The sequence below is a fragment of the Natator depressus genome, chromosome 23 (genome assembly GCF_965152275.1).
Source record: "Natator depressus isolate rNatDep1 chromosome 23, rNatDep2.hap1, whole genome shotgun sequence".
Lineage (NCBI taxonomy): Eukaryota > Metazoa > Chordata > Testudines > Cheloniidae > Natator > Natator depressus.
The window spans coordinates 21024652-21037099 of NC_134256.1; the positions used below are offsets into that span (position 1 = coordinate 21024652).

Consider the following 12448-nt stretch of genomic DNA (forward strand, 5'->3'; position numbering starts at 1 on the left):
CCCCCCGGCTGCTGAAGGGGGGGTGACACTAGCGCAGGAATAGCTGTGGGGGGGGAGCAGAGCCACCCCCCACCCCGGATGCCCCAGGTGTTTCCTCCACAGGCCCCCGGCCCCCCCGCCCTTGTTGACAGCCAGAAGCCGTTTCCGGAGGCAGCGCTCCCAGGGCTTGCTGCCGGCTGGGGTGTTTATTGTAGGGTCTCCCCGGCTGGGAGGCGGAGGGGACCGAGGCTCTGATGGCGGGCGCGCGGGGCGGGGGGGGTCCTTTCCCACACAGCCAGCCGGACAGACGGACAACGGGGGCCTGTTGTTATTTACAGATGGCCTTTATTGACACACCAGACAACCTACCACAGCGGGGGCCTCGGAGTGAGGTCAAGGGGGGGTGTCAGGGGGCTGGGGGGGGACAGGTCAGGGGTTGGGGCGGGGGGAGAATGGGGCCTTTCTCCCCCACCCCCCCAGGATCTATCAGCCCCAGATGGGTCCATCCCTGCAGGGAAAGATCTGGGGGTGAGCGGGGGCTGGGGGGGCAGACAGCCCCCCTCTCCCCTCTTGATGGGTCTGTGCGGGGGGGGGGTCGCCCACTATCCCATCATGCCCCAGGAGGACAAGGAGCTGACACATTTCCCAGAATCCTTTGCCAGCCTGGCCGAGTTGACGTGTCTCCCAGCATCCTTTGCGAGGCCTGAGCACTTCTCCCAGCATCCTTTGCCAGCTCCCCCTGGTACTTTACTGCCTCCCTCTCTGGGGGTGAGGGGAGGGGAACACAAGACGGGGGGTGCCCCACACCCCCCCAGGGGGAGGGGAGGCGGACATGGGGAAGGGCTCGGTAACGGGGGGGTTTGTCCCCTCCCAACACACGCCACAGTGGGTCACAGCGTCTCTAATAGACAAACTCCGACATGCGGGAATGGGAGGTGGTGACTGGGGATTGGGGGGGCAGGGGGCTCCCCCAGATTGGGGGGGCAGAGGGCTCCCCCTTCCTGGCTAGGACTTACCCTGGGCAGCTGGGGGAATCCCCACACCACCTCCACCCCCAGCCATGGGTTCTGCCCCCCTAGGGGGGCGGGCACGGCCCCCGCCCTGCCCCCCCCGGGAAGGATCTGTTTTCTCCCATCATTACAGACGGGGCCAATATTGAGGGAGCTCCGGGTCCCCGCCAGGGACCTGCACAGGGACCGACACGCCGGGGGAGATGAGACCTGGGGGCAGAGAGAGACGGGGTGTTAGGCTGGCAGGAGAGAGCCCCCAAGGACCCACCTGCCACAGAGCATGTGCCCAGGGGCAGCTGGTCCATACGGGCCGTGCTAGGCCACGGAGCCTGTTCCCAGGGGCAGCTGGTCCACACGGGCCGTGCCAGGCCACGGAGCCTGTGCCCAGGGGCAGCTGATCCATACGGGCCGTGCCATTCTGCAGAGCCTGTGCCCAGGGGCAGCTGGTCAACACAGGCCGTGCCAGGCTGCAGAGTCTCTGCCCAGGGGCAGCTGGTCCATACGGGCCGTGCCAGGCTGCAGAGTCTCTGCCCAGGGGCAGCTGGTCCATATGGGCCACGCCAGGCCTGGAGATGTATAAGAGACCAATGCCCATCACCCACTAATCCCATAATGCCTTGGGGGTGGCCCCAGTGGGTGGGGGGTAAGACAGAGCGTTGACGTTGCTCCCAGAATCCTTTGCCCACCCCTGGCGTTAGCCCTGCTCCCACGATGCTTTGCCCCGGGGGTGCCCCCCCTCACCGGTGGAGGTGCTGGAGCCGGCGCCCAGGCTGGGGCTGCCCATGTGGGCCGGGAGCTGGGCCGGGCCGTAGGGGTCGTAGCCGCGTCCCGCGGAGCCGCCCGGGATCATGCAGGAGAAGGACGAGGTGCCCTGGCTGGCGACCGGCTGGACAGCCTGCGGGGGGGGGGCGGGGCTGTGAGACACCTTTGCTGAGCCCCCTGTAACCCCCCCGGTCTGAGTCCCCCCCCACCCCCCGTAAACCCCTCTGGGCTGAGCCCCCCCCACATACTCCCCCGGGGCTGAGTCCCCCCTCACTCTGACCCCAAGTACCCCCCTGGGTTGAGGCCCCCCCCCACACCAACCCCACCCCTCAGGCCGGGACCCCCCCCACTTACTCCTCCAGGCTCAGCCCCCCCCACCGACCCCACGTAACCCCCACAAACCAAGTCCTCCACCCATGCGGACCCCACATACCCCTTCCCTGGGCTGAGCCCCCCCCACACCAACCCCATGGATCCCTCCCGGGCCAAGCTCTCCTCCCCACGGACCTCCCCCAGGCTGAGCCTCCACACCCCGCATCAACCCCACATACCCCCCCAGGCCCTCTCCATGCCCCCTCCCCAGCAGGTCCCAACCCCCCTCACCTGCATGGGGAGGCTGTTGGCCATGGAGAAGCTGGGCAGGGGTGGGAGGGCTCCGTAGCTGTTGGGGAGGGGGCCGTCACTGCGCCCCAGCATGGCACCTGGCGGGAGAGGACAGTCATCCACCGGCCAGGCGTGGATATGGCGTCCTTTGGGGGGGGGTTGGGGGGGTGGGTTGGGGTAGGGACACAGCGGGACCATTCTTAGTGTTTTATGCTGCGTGCCTCGGTTTCCCCTGTGTGTTACTCAAGTATCTTGGTGGTGGGACGACGGGGTGTGAGCGCTGCAGCGACCCCTAGAGGGAAGGTGGGATATTGCCGCCCAGCCGCCTGGGCACAGAGACTGGCCGACACTCTGCAGCCTGGCGACTGGTGGGGGGGGGGCGGTACTTGATCTGGCAAGTGGTAGCACAGACTGGGGTGTATGGGGGTGGGGGTGGAGGGGCTGAGGGAGCCATGGGAGATCCCTGATCCAGCAGACGGTATGGATGGGGACAGGAGGGCAGGGGGGGCAGGAGAGAGTGGGTATGGGGGGCAGTAGAGGGGTACCAGGGGGCAGTGGGGATGGGGGGCACTGGGGGGTACCTGGGTGTCAGTGGGGATGGGGGGCACTGGGGGGTGCCGGGGGCAGGGGGGATGGAGGGCAGTGGGGGGATGCCAGGGGGCAGTGGGGGGTACCTGACCCGGCGGGGGGCGCGGCCGGGAAGGCCCCGCTGCCAGGGAAGGCCCCGCTGCCCATGGGCAGGTGCCCGGACCCGCCCGCCTGGCGCCGCTGGTTCCGTAGCTTCTCCTCGCGCCGCCACTTGGCCCGTCGGTTGGAGAACCAGACCTGCGGGGGGGGGGCAGGCGTCAGGGTCCCTGTGCAGGTAGGGGGCCCCCCCACACAGCGCTGTCCCCCCACGGGGCCTGTGGGGGGTTCCCTCGGGGTGGTGAATGGGGGTTCCCGTTGGGGGGTCGGAGATCTCCCTTGAAGTGCGGGGTTTCCCCATGGGGCTGTACCCAGGGTCTCCCCACTGGGGGCTGAGGGGTTAACCCTGGGGCAAAGGTGTCCCTCTGGGGGGGGTCTCTCTTGGGAATCCTCTGGGGATCGGGGGTGTCCCCGGGTTTGAGGGGTCTCCCTTGGGGTGGGAGGGCCCTGAGGGGACATGGGGGGGGTCTCCCTCACCTGGATCCGGGCCTCGGGCAGGTCGATCTTGGCAGCCAGGCGCTCGCGGGCAAAGACGTCGGGGTAGTGAGTGCGCTCAAACTCTGCATGAGGGGGGGCAGCACAGTCAGAGACAGGGCCCCCCGCCCAGCCCCCGTATCCCTAGAGCCCTCTCGGCACCTTCAAAACCCCAGTGCTGCCCTCGGAGCCTCCCTTGCACATGGAACCCAGGGCCCCCCGGTCCCCCCGCATCTCCGGCCCCCCTGGATACGCCCAGGGCTCCCCAGGTCCCCCCGCATCGCCAGCCCCCCTGGATACACCCAGGGTTCCCTGGGTCCCCCCACATCTCCAGTACCCTGGTGTGACAAATTGGGAAAGTTCTTAATGTTTGCTCGTTACGTGTGTGCCTCAGTTTCCCCAGTGTGTCTAGGTGGTGGGATAAGGGGGGTGTGAGCGCTGCAGCGACCCCTAGTGGGCAGGTGGGTGATGGGGTGGGGAGTATTAACCTGGGAATGTTCCAGGGGCGTTTCGCTCCTTTACCAGCCGCATTGGTACTGATGGTGTTGGGGGTTCCGGGGGGGGCTTCCCTGGGGTGACGATACCGGAGCAGGGGACCTGAGCCCAGCAGGGGGCTGGGGCCAGGTGACACCTTCTGCCCGGGACACTGGACAAAGGCTGGAGGAGGGGCTGGGGGGGGTTGCTGGGGGAGGCAGTGAGAAGGGGTTTCAGTTTGGGGCTGGCTGGGGGGGAGGCCCAGAACCGGGGTCTGGGTTCCCCAGCCCCCAGAGGGACCTGACTGAGGGGTCCTGGTCTCTGTACCTACCAGCTCTGGTTTAGACCATGCTCCTGTCGGCTAATAGCCCTTCTGTGTTCCTGGCTGGCTGAGAGCCCTGGTGAATCGCAGGAAGTGGGGGGCGCAGGGCCCTGACTCCCCCGCACGCCGTGACAGTGGGATACCGCCGCTGGGCCACCTGGGCACAGAGACCGGCCAGCCTGGCAACTAGGTCCGGGGCTGGGCTGCGGGAAGGGGTCAGTCTCCTGGTTTGGGACTTGTGGGCGGGGGAAGGAGTCCAGGGCTCCACGCTCTGGGTCCCCCCAAGATGGACTTTGCTGTCCATGCTCACCAGCTCTGCCCCACGCTGGCTGGGAGTCCCGGCTGGCTGCGGGGTTGGGGGGCAGGGCCCTTTGGGGGCAGGGTGAGGCTTCCCCAGGGGTCCCATCGGGGTGGGCTCGCCATGGGGAGCTCACGGGGTGTTGGATGCGCCCTGGTCGGACCCAGGAGGCACCGAAGCCAAGCAGGCTCCTGGCCGTGGCGGGAGGGCGCCCCGAGGGGAGACGCTGCCCCCCAATCCTGCCCGGCTCGGCTCCGAGCGGTTCCCGAGCCCCCAGCCCGGGACACCTGGACATGCCCAGTCCCCCCACATCTCCAGCCCCCCGGATACACCCAAGTGTGACAAAGTGGGATTATTGTTCATACTATTTTGTCTGTGGATCCGAGACACCCCTGACAGCCCCTGGCCCGTGACGCCCCAGAGTCCGGCTCAGCCCCCCCCGGCCCCCCCTGGCCCCCCATCACCTTTCTCCAGGGCCTCGATCTGCTCCTGGCTGAAGGACGTTCGGTTCCTTTGCAGTTTGCGTTTCAGCTGCAGCCGGAGCTGCGAGTCGTCCGGGTCCTCGGCCCCGGGCCCAGGCAGGGGCTCGGGCTCCAGCTGCTGGCAGCTGTCTGGGGGTGCAAAGTGGGGAGACGCATCACCCCTCCCAGGGAAGGGTCTGTGGGAAGAGGAGCCCCCCATGGGCTAGCTCCCCCCCCCCGTGGGGAAAAGGGGCACCGGCAGGGCTGGGCTAGCAGGGGGCTGCGGGTCGGGAGTGAGGGGCACCGGCAGGGCTGGGGGGGGGCAGGACCGGGCTAGCAGGGGGCTGCGGGCCTGGAGTGAGGGGCACCGGCAGGGCTGGGGGGGGACAGGACCGGGCTGGCAGGGGGCTGCGGGGCGGGAGTGAGGGGCACCGGCAGGGCTGGGGGGGCAGGGCTGGGCTAGCAGGGGGCTGCGGGGCGGGAGTGAGGGGCACCGGCAGGGCTGGGGGAGGGGCAGGACCGGGCTGGCAGGGGGCTGCGGGTCGGGAGTGAGAGGCACCGGCAGGGCTGGGGGGGAACAGGGCCTGGCTAGCAGGGGCCTGCGGGGCGGGAGTGAGGGGCACCGGCAGGGCTGGGGGGGGGCAGGGCTGGGCTGGCAGGGGGCTGCGGGGTGGGAGTGAGGGGCACCGGCAGGGCTGGGGGGGGGCAGGGCTGGGCTGGCAGGGGGCTGCGGGGTGGGAGTGAGGGGCACCAGCAGGGCTGGGGGGGAACAGGGCCTGGCTAGCAGGGGGCTGCGGGTTGGGAGTGAGGGGCACCGGCAGGGCTGGGGGGGAACAGGGCCTGGCTAGCAGGGGGCTGCGGGTCGGGAGTGAGGGGCACTGGCAGGGCGGGGGGGGGCAGGATCGGGCTGGCAGGGGGCTGCGGGTCGGGAGTGAGGGGCACCGGCAGGGCTGGGAGTCATGAGTGAGGTGGGGGACGGTGATGTTGGAGGAGGCTGGATAAATTCCCCCACATCTCTGTCCCCCCGCTGCTCCCCCCGTCCCAGCCGTGCCCCCCCGTCCCAGCGCTGCCCGTGTCCCGTATCCAGGCCCACCAGCTGGCGCTGCACCCGGCGCCCGCGGGGGACACAAACCCGCCCGTCAGCTCTGCCACCCTGATGCGAAGCGACAGCCCCGGCTGGGCTCGGCCCCCCCCCAGCATGACGCTTCCCAGCCCCCGCTGGGCAGGTGACAGGCCAGGAACTGAGCGCCAGAGCTGGGGGCGGGTCTGACCCCCATCCCCTGTTCTGCCCCATCACCAGCCTGGCCTCACCCCTCAACTATCCTTTTTTGGGGGGGCTCTGCTGGGGTCACAGCGAGAAACATCCCCCAGCAACAGCGGGGGGGGGGGGATGAAGGAGGAGGGGGAGCATGGTGGGAGAAGGAAGGGGAAGAGGAAGGCAGAGGGGAGGGGAGTGGTGTGGGGGACACAGGCCAGGGTGGGGAGGGAGCCCGGCAGCTGGGAAGGGGGTTGTGGGGGGGGGCTCGGGGACGGATCCCAGCAGTGGGGGAGGGGCAGTGTGGGGGGCACAGGCCGGGGGGGATTGGTGGGGAGCCCCACAGTGGGGGAGGGGTGGTTTGGGGGGTCACAGGCTGGAGGGGGTATTGGGGAGGAATCCTGGCAGCAGGGGAGGGGTGGTGTGGGGGACACAGGCCGGGGGGGGTGGGGGAGGGATCCCGGCAGGGAGGGAAGGGGGTTGTGTGGGGGGCACAGGCCAGGGGGGGCCTCGGGGATGGATCTCAGAAGTGGGGGCGGGGTGCTGTAGGGCACACAGGCCGGGAGGGGGGGTTCCCAGCAGCAGAGGGGGGGAGAACAGGCTGAGGGTTCAGGGCTCCCCCCTCCCCTGCCCCTGCCCCACACCTACCTGGGTTGGGCTGCCCAGGGACCAGCCCGTCCGGGTACCAGTCCTGCCGCCCGCCCCAGCCCGTGCTCTGAATGTTCAGCATCTCGATCTTCTCATACATCCCATCTGCCCCCATGGACCGGCGCCAGGGCGGCGGGGGGCGGCCGGGGGGTCACCCCCCAGGCAGGGGACGTGGGGCAGCCGCCGCCCCGGGGGCCTGCAGAGAGCCGGACGAAAGACATAGCCGGTGAGCGGGGGTGCGGCTGGCTCTGGGGTGGGGCGCGGGGATGCAGCTGGCTCAGGGGTGGGGCGCGGGGGGCCGGCGACGCGGGCAGCAGACATCTCTGCCGCGAAATCAGCAGGGCCCAGGCACTGCGGCGTCCTCCACAGGACCCCCCTCTCCCCCCCCAGGGGTGCAGCTGCCATGCCGGGGGGCAGGGGGCACTGGGGAAGGGGGGGCTCCTCCTTTGCCCCTCACTCCCGACCCACAGCCCCCTGCTAGCCTGGCCCTGCCCCCCCCCAGCCCTGCCGGTGCCTCTCACTCCCCACCCGCAGCCCCCTGCTAGCCCGTCCCTGACCCCCGCCCACAGCTCCACTGAGCCGGGGACCCAGCTGCATTCTCCCCTTGTCTGTGACTCACACACAAGGGAGCCGGGCTGGGGGCCGGGGGGCTGGGGGGGGCTCAGGTTTCTAGCTCTGTACAGGGGGCTGGGCCCAGCTATCCCTGCCTCTGGGAAGGCTCTGGTCCCTGGGCCCCAGTGCACAAAGGGGGAAACTGAGGCACAGGGGAGGATGGCTTCTGTGGGGATGTGAATTCTGCTGGACACCCCCCGGAGCCTCCATGAAGCCCTCACCCCCCATGTCACAGTGAGCCATTGGGGGGGCACCGAGCTGGGGCGGGGGCTAAAGGGGCTGTGGTCAGCCCCCCAGGCTGGGTTGAGAGTGGTTGGCCCCTCCCTGCAGTGGGGCTGGGGAGAGACAAGAGGGACCAGACAGGCTGCCCCAGACAGCGGCAGCTTCGGCTGGCTGTCTCTGTCCTTCCGTCCATCCGTCCGTCCATCCTTCCATCTGTCCATCTGTCCATTTCTGTCCAACCGTCCATCCTTCCATCCATCTATCCGTCCGTCCGTCCATCCGTCCCTGTCCGTCTATCCATCCGTCTCTGTCCGTCCATCCATCTGTCTCTGTCCGTCCATCCGTCTGTTCGTCCGTCCGTCTCTGTCCGTCCGTCCATCCGTCCTTCTCTGTCCGTCCATCCGTCCGTCCGTCTCTGTCCATCCATCCATCTATTCGACCGTCCATCTGTCCATCTCTGTCTGTCAGTCCATCCATCTGTCCATCCGTCCGTCGCTGTCCATCCATCCATCCGTCCGTCCGTCCATCCATCCATCTCTGTCCATCCGTCTCTGTCCGTCCATCCATCCACCCGTCCGTCCGTCCATCCATCCATCTGTCTCTGTCCGTCCATCCATCCGTCTCTGTCCGTCCATCCATCCATCTGTCTGTCTCTGTCCATCCATCCAGCTATTCGACCGTCCATCTGTCCATCTCTGTCTGTCAGTCCATCTGGCCGGCCATCTGTTCATCCAGCCACTTCCATCCATCTCCGTCCATCCATCCCCCCACCCCCATCGATCCATCAGTCTCTCATGCCATACACCCCCCTTGCCAGATCCCCTCCCCCACCCCCCCTCAGGGTGGGTCTCTCTGCTGCCCTTTAGCAATGTTGGGGTGTCCCTCCCCGTCCCCAGAAAGCACTCAGTTGAGAGGGCCCCCCCAACCCCCATGAGCACAGCTTGAGAGTCGGGACCAAGGAGGCACCGGCAGAGCTGGGGGGGAAGCGGGGGGCTGTGGGTCGGGACTGAGGGGCACTGGCAGAGCTGGGGGAAAGCGGGGGGCTGTGGGTCGGGATTGAGGGGCACTGGAAAAGCAGAGAGTTTCCCCATTCTGTGTCCTGTCACCCCCCAACACCCCAGCCCACCCAGAAATGCGCCGCCCCCCCAATGTATGGGTCTATCCACGTGTGAAGCCCACATGATCTGCCCCACCCGAATGCCTGCGTCCATGGGTGGAAATACCTTGGATCCTGTCTGGCTCTGGTGTGTGGATCCCGGTGGGATCGGTTGGTGCCAGTTACTGGTTTGGTACCGGTGGGGTCAGGGTCGGTACCGGTATCTGGGTCGGTGCCGGTGGGATCGGGTCGGTGCCGGTATCAGTTGGGGCCAGTACCTGGGTCGGGGTTGGTGCCGGTATCAGGTCGGTACCGGTGGGATCAGGTCAGTGCCAGGATCAGGGTCGCTGTTGGTATTGGGTTGGGGTCAGTGGAATTGGGTCAGTACCGGGATCGGGTCCGTGCCGGTATCAAGTCAGTACCGGTGGGATCGGGTCTGGGCCAGGATCGGGGTCGGTGTTGATATTGGGTTGGGGGTCTGTGGAATTGGGTTGGTAGCGGGATAGGGTTGGTGCAGGTTCCGGTTGGTACTGGTGGGATCGGGTCGGTGCCGGTATCAGGTCGGTATCGTGGGGGTCGGGTCAGTGCTGGTTCCGGGTCGGTGCCGGTGGAATCGGGTCTGTGCCAGGATCAGGGTCGGTGTTGATATTGGGTTGGGGTCTGTGGAATTGGATCAGTACCGGGATTGGGTTGGTGCTGGTATCAGGTCGGTACCAGTGGGATCGGGTCGGTGCCTGTATCAGGTCAGTACCGGTGGGATCGGGTCAGTGCCGGTTCCAGGTCGGTGCCGGTGGGATCAGGTCCTGTGCCAGGATCGGGGTCAGTGTTGATATTGGGTTGGGGTCGGTGGAATTGGGTCGGTACCGGGATTGGCTCAGTGCCGGTATCAGGTCGGTACCGGTGGGATCGGGTCGGTGCCGGTTCCGGGTCGGTGCCGGTGGGATCAGATCTGTGCCAGGATCGGGGTCGGTGTTGATATTGGGTTGGGGTCGGTGGAATTGGGTCGGTACCGGGATTGGGTCGGTGCCGGTGTCAGGTCGGTACCGGTGGGATCGGGTCAGTGCCGGTTCCGGTGGGATCAGGTCTGTGCCAGGATCGGGGTCAGTGTTGATATTGGGTTGGGGTCTGTGGAATTGGGTCGGTAGCGGGATTGGGTCGGTGCCGGGTTCAGTGCTGGTGGGATCGGGTCGGTGCCGGGATCGGGGCCGGTGGAATTGGGTCGGTGCCGGTACCGGGTCAGTCCGAGGGTACTAAAGCCGTGAGCACCGTCCACCCGCCTGCAAAGTAAACATGGGAACAAAATGCAGAGACGGGGGGAAGGATGGAAAATCCCCCCCCCCGCCCTGGGGGGCAGCCGCACAGACCCACCCGTCATGGATGTAACTGTACTAACGAGGTGGGGGGAACTGGGAAAGGTCCACAAGGGAGGGGCAGGGACCCCCAGAAAGGAATCCCCGGGGGTTTGTGGGGATGCGGCACCAGGGACCCCCCCCATTGTCCTGGCTCTGGGAGCCCCCCGATTCCTCTATCACACCCTCAGCCTCTCCGATACCCCCCATTCTTCAGTGCCACAACCCTCCACCCTCTGCGACCCCCCAACCTCGGCACCATGACCCCCATTCCACCGGCACCATGACCCCCCTCCACTCCCCAATGTGCTCACCCCAGGCCCCCCCAGGCGCTCTCGCCCCACATACCTTGCCTACGATCCTGGACAAAGTCGGGGTCCCCTCATGGGCAGCCTCTAGCCCCCCATTGTACCAGCTCCACACCCCTATCTCTGATCCCCCCTGGCTGGCCCCCAGTGCCCCACTAGGCACCCGTATCTCTGCCCCCCTGCAGACCCCCTATCTCTGAGCCCCCCGGTGCGCCCGAGCACCCCCTATCTCTGCCCAGCTCCGTGCCAGGTCTGGCTGCCAAGTGGGCTCGTAGAGAAATAAATAAAGTTCCCAGGCGCTGGGGGAGGCGGGGGGACGCTGGGCGGGGGGTGGACGTGGGAGGGGGGGGGCCAGGCCGCCGTGTGGTGACATTTGTGCTAAGCCACAGTGTCAGCTTTGAACTTAATTCTCTCCAATGGTTTGCGGGGGGGGGGGGTTGTCGGGGGGAGGAGCGGGGGGGCCGGGGGATGGGGGAGCAGTCCTGGGCGATCAGCCCACGCTCCAGTGCTTGGAGAGATCCCCCAGAGCCACTCAGGACTGGGGACACACGGGGGTAGGGGGCAGAGCGGTGGGGGGAGCGGAGTGGGGGGGTGGTCTTCTCCTAGCCCCACTGTCCTCAGACTCCCAAGTCCCCCCCGCAGTGGAGGCAGGGCCCCCCCACAGGTGATTGGAGGGAGCCTGCCCAGCCCTGTAGGCCCATGGGGGGGGCAGGAGCTGGGGCGGGGGATGGGACAGGTGGGCGCAGCCCTGGGCAGGTAGGAAAGGGAAAGGGCTGGGGGTGGGGGCAGGGCTGGGGAGACAGGGGGCTGCAGGTCGGGAGTGAGGGGCACCCGCACAAACTCCCCCCCCCACCCGATCTCCTCTTCCCTGGGTTGGAGCCCCATGGAACAGCACCTGGGAGGGGAGTGCGGCCTAGTGGTTAGACGGGGGGGGCTGGTGGATCCCCCTGTGTCACGGGGGGGGGGATCATTGCTGATACCAAGTTGGTTGCACCAGCCTCAGCCCAGGCTGCTCCCCCCCCGGCCCCATAGCGCAGCTGGGAGCTTTGGGGTCAGCCTGGGCCTGCCCAAACCCACCCCCTCTGTACCTCCCTGCCCCCACAACACCTCCTCATCTTCCCCATCACCCCCCACCTCCTTCCTCCTGTACCATCCCCCGCACCGCCGCTGCTCCAGCCCCCCCCCCGTTTCCCCTCCACACGCCCCCCCCGCCCAGCCACCCTCCAGCTGGGCAGCGCCGGCCTTGCTCCGATTCTTCGTAGCCTGGAGCCCCATCTCGCATGTCTGACACCAGATCCTGCCTGGCAGCCCCCTCATTCTCTCCCCCCGCCTGGCAGCCTCCTCCCCCCTCTGCCAGCCCCCCCAGCTCTGTCCTCTCCTGTCTGACAGCCCCCACTCCCACTCGGCATCCCTCCACCCCCCCTGCAGTCCCCAAACCTCTCAGAGCCCCCCACCCTAGGCTAGAAAAGGGGGAAGTGACATCCCCTCCCCCCATGTGCAGCCCCCCCCAGGAACCTCCTGAAATCCCACAGCCCCCACCTTTGTCCCCCAGAAATGGGGCAGCCATACCACACGCCTCTGTGACATCCCCCCAGCACTGCCCCACATACTCCCCCAGCTCCCTGAGCACTGACCCCCCCCCACCCCCAGCTGTGGGGCAGCAGCGCTGGGCGAGGGGGGGCTTCGGGGAGGCGGTGATGGGGGGGCTGTGGTGGGTGGTTCTGGGAGTGGGGGAGGCGGTGCTAGAGGAGGCCGGGGAGCTGGGGGGCGGAGCTGGGGGACGGCAGGGAGCTGGGGGGCGGCCCAGGGGGCAGGAGGTTAAGTACAAATCCGTGTAGCTGAGACAACGTCAATTAAAAATGCAAAGCGAGCGAGTGGTGTGGGAATGGGG

At 67.8% G+C, this 12448-nt stretch overlaps 1 protein-coding gene across 1 annotated transcript; it reads right to left on the reverse strand.

Annotated features, from left to right (window-relative positions):
* Positions 1–1116: 1116 nt before the first annotated feature.
* Positions 1117–9078, reverse strand: LOC141976401 (paired box protein Pax-6-like). Its single transcript, XM_074937389.1, has 8 exons — positions 9028–9078; positions 6971–7166; positions 5071–5217; positions 3516–3598; positions 3029–3179; positions 2346–2452; positions 1731–1884; positions 1117–1199 (listed from the first exon to the last, which is right to left on the reverse strand). The coding sequence occupies exons 2-8, from the start codon at positions 7083–7085 to the stop codon at positions 1117–1119; spliced, it is 840 nt and encodes a 279-aa protein (XP_074793490.1). The 5' UTR covers positions 7086–7166; positions 9028–9078.
* Between the last annotated feature and the right edge of the window lie 3370 nt (positions 9079–12448).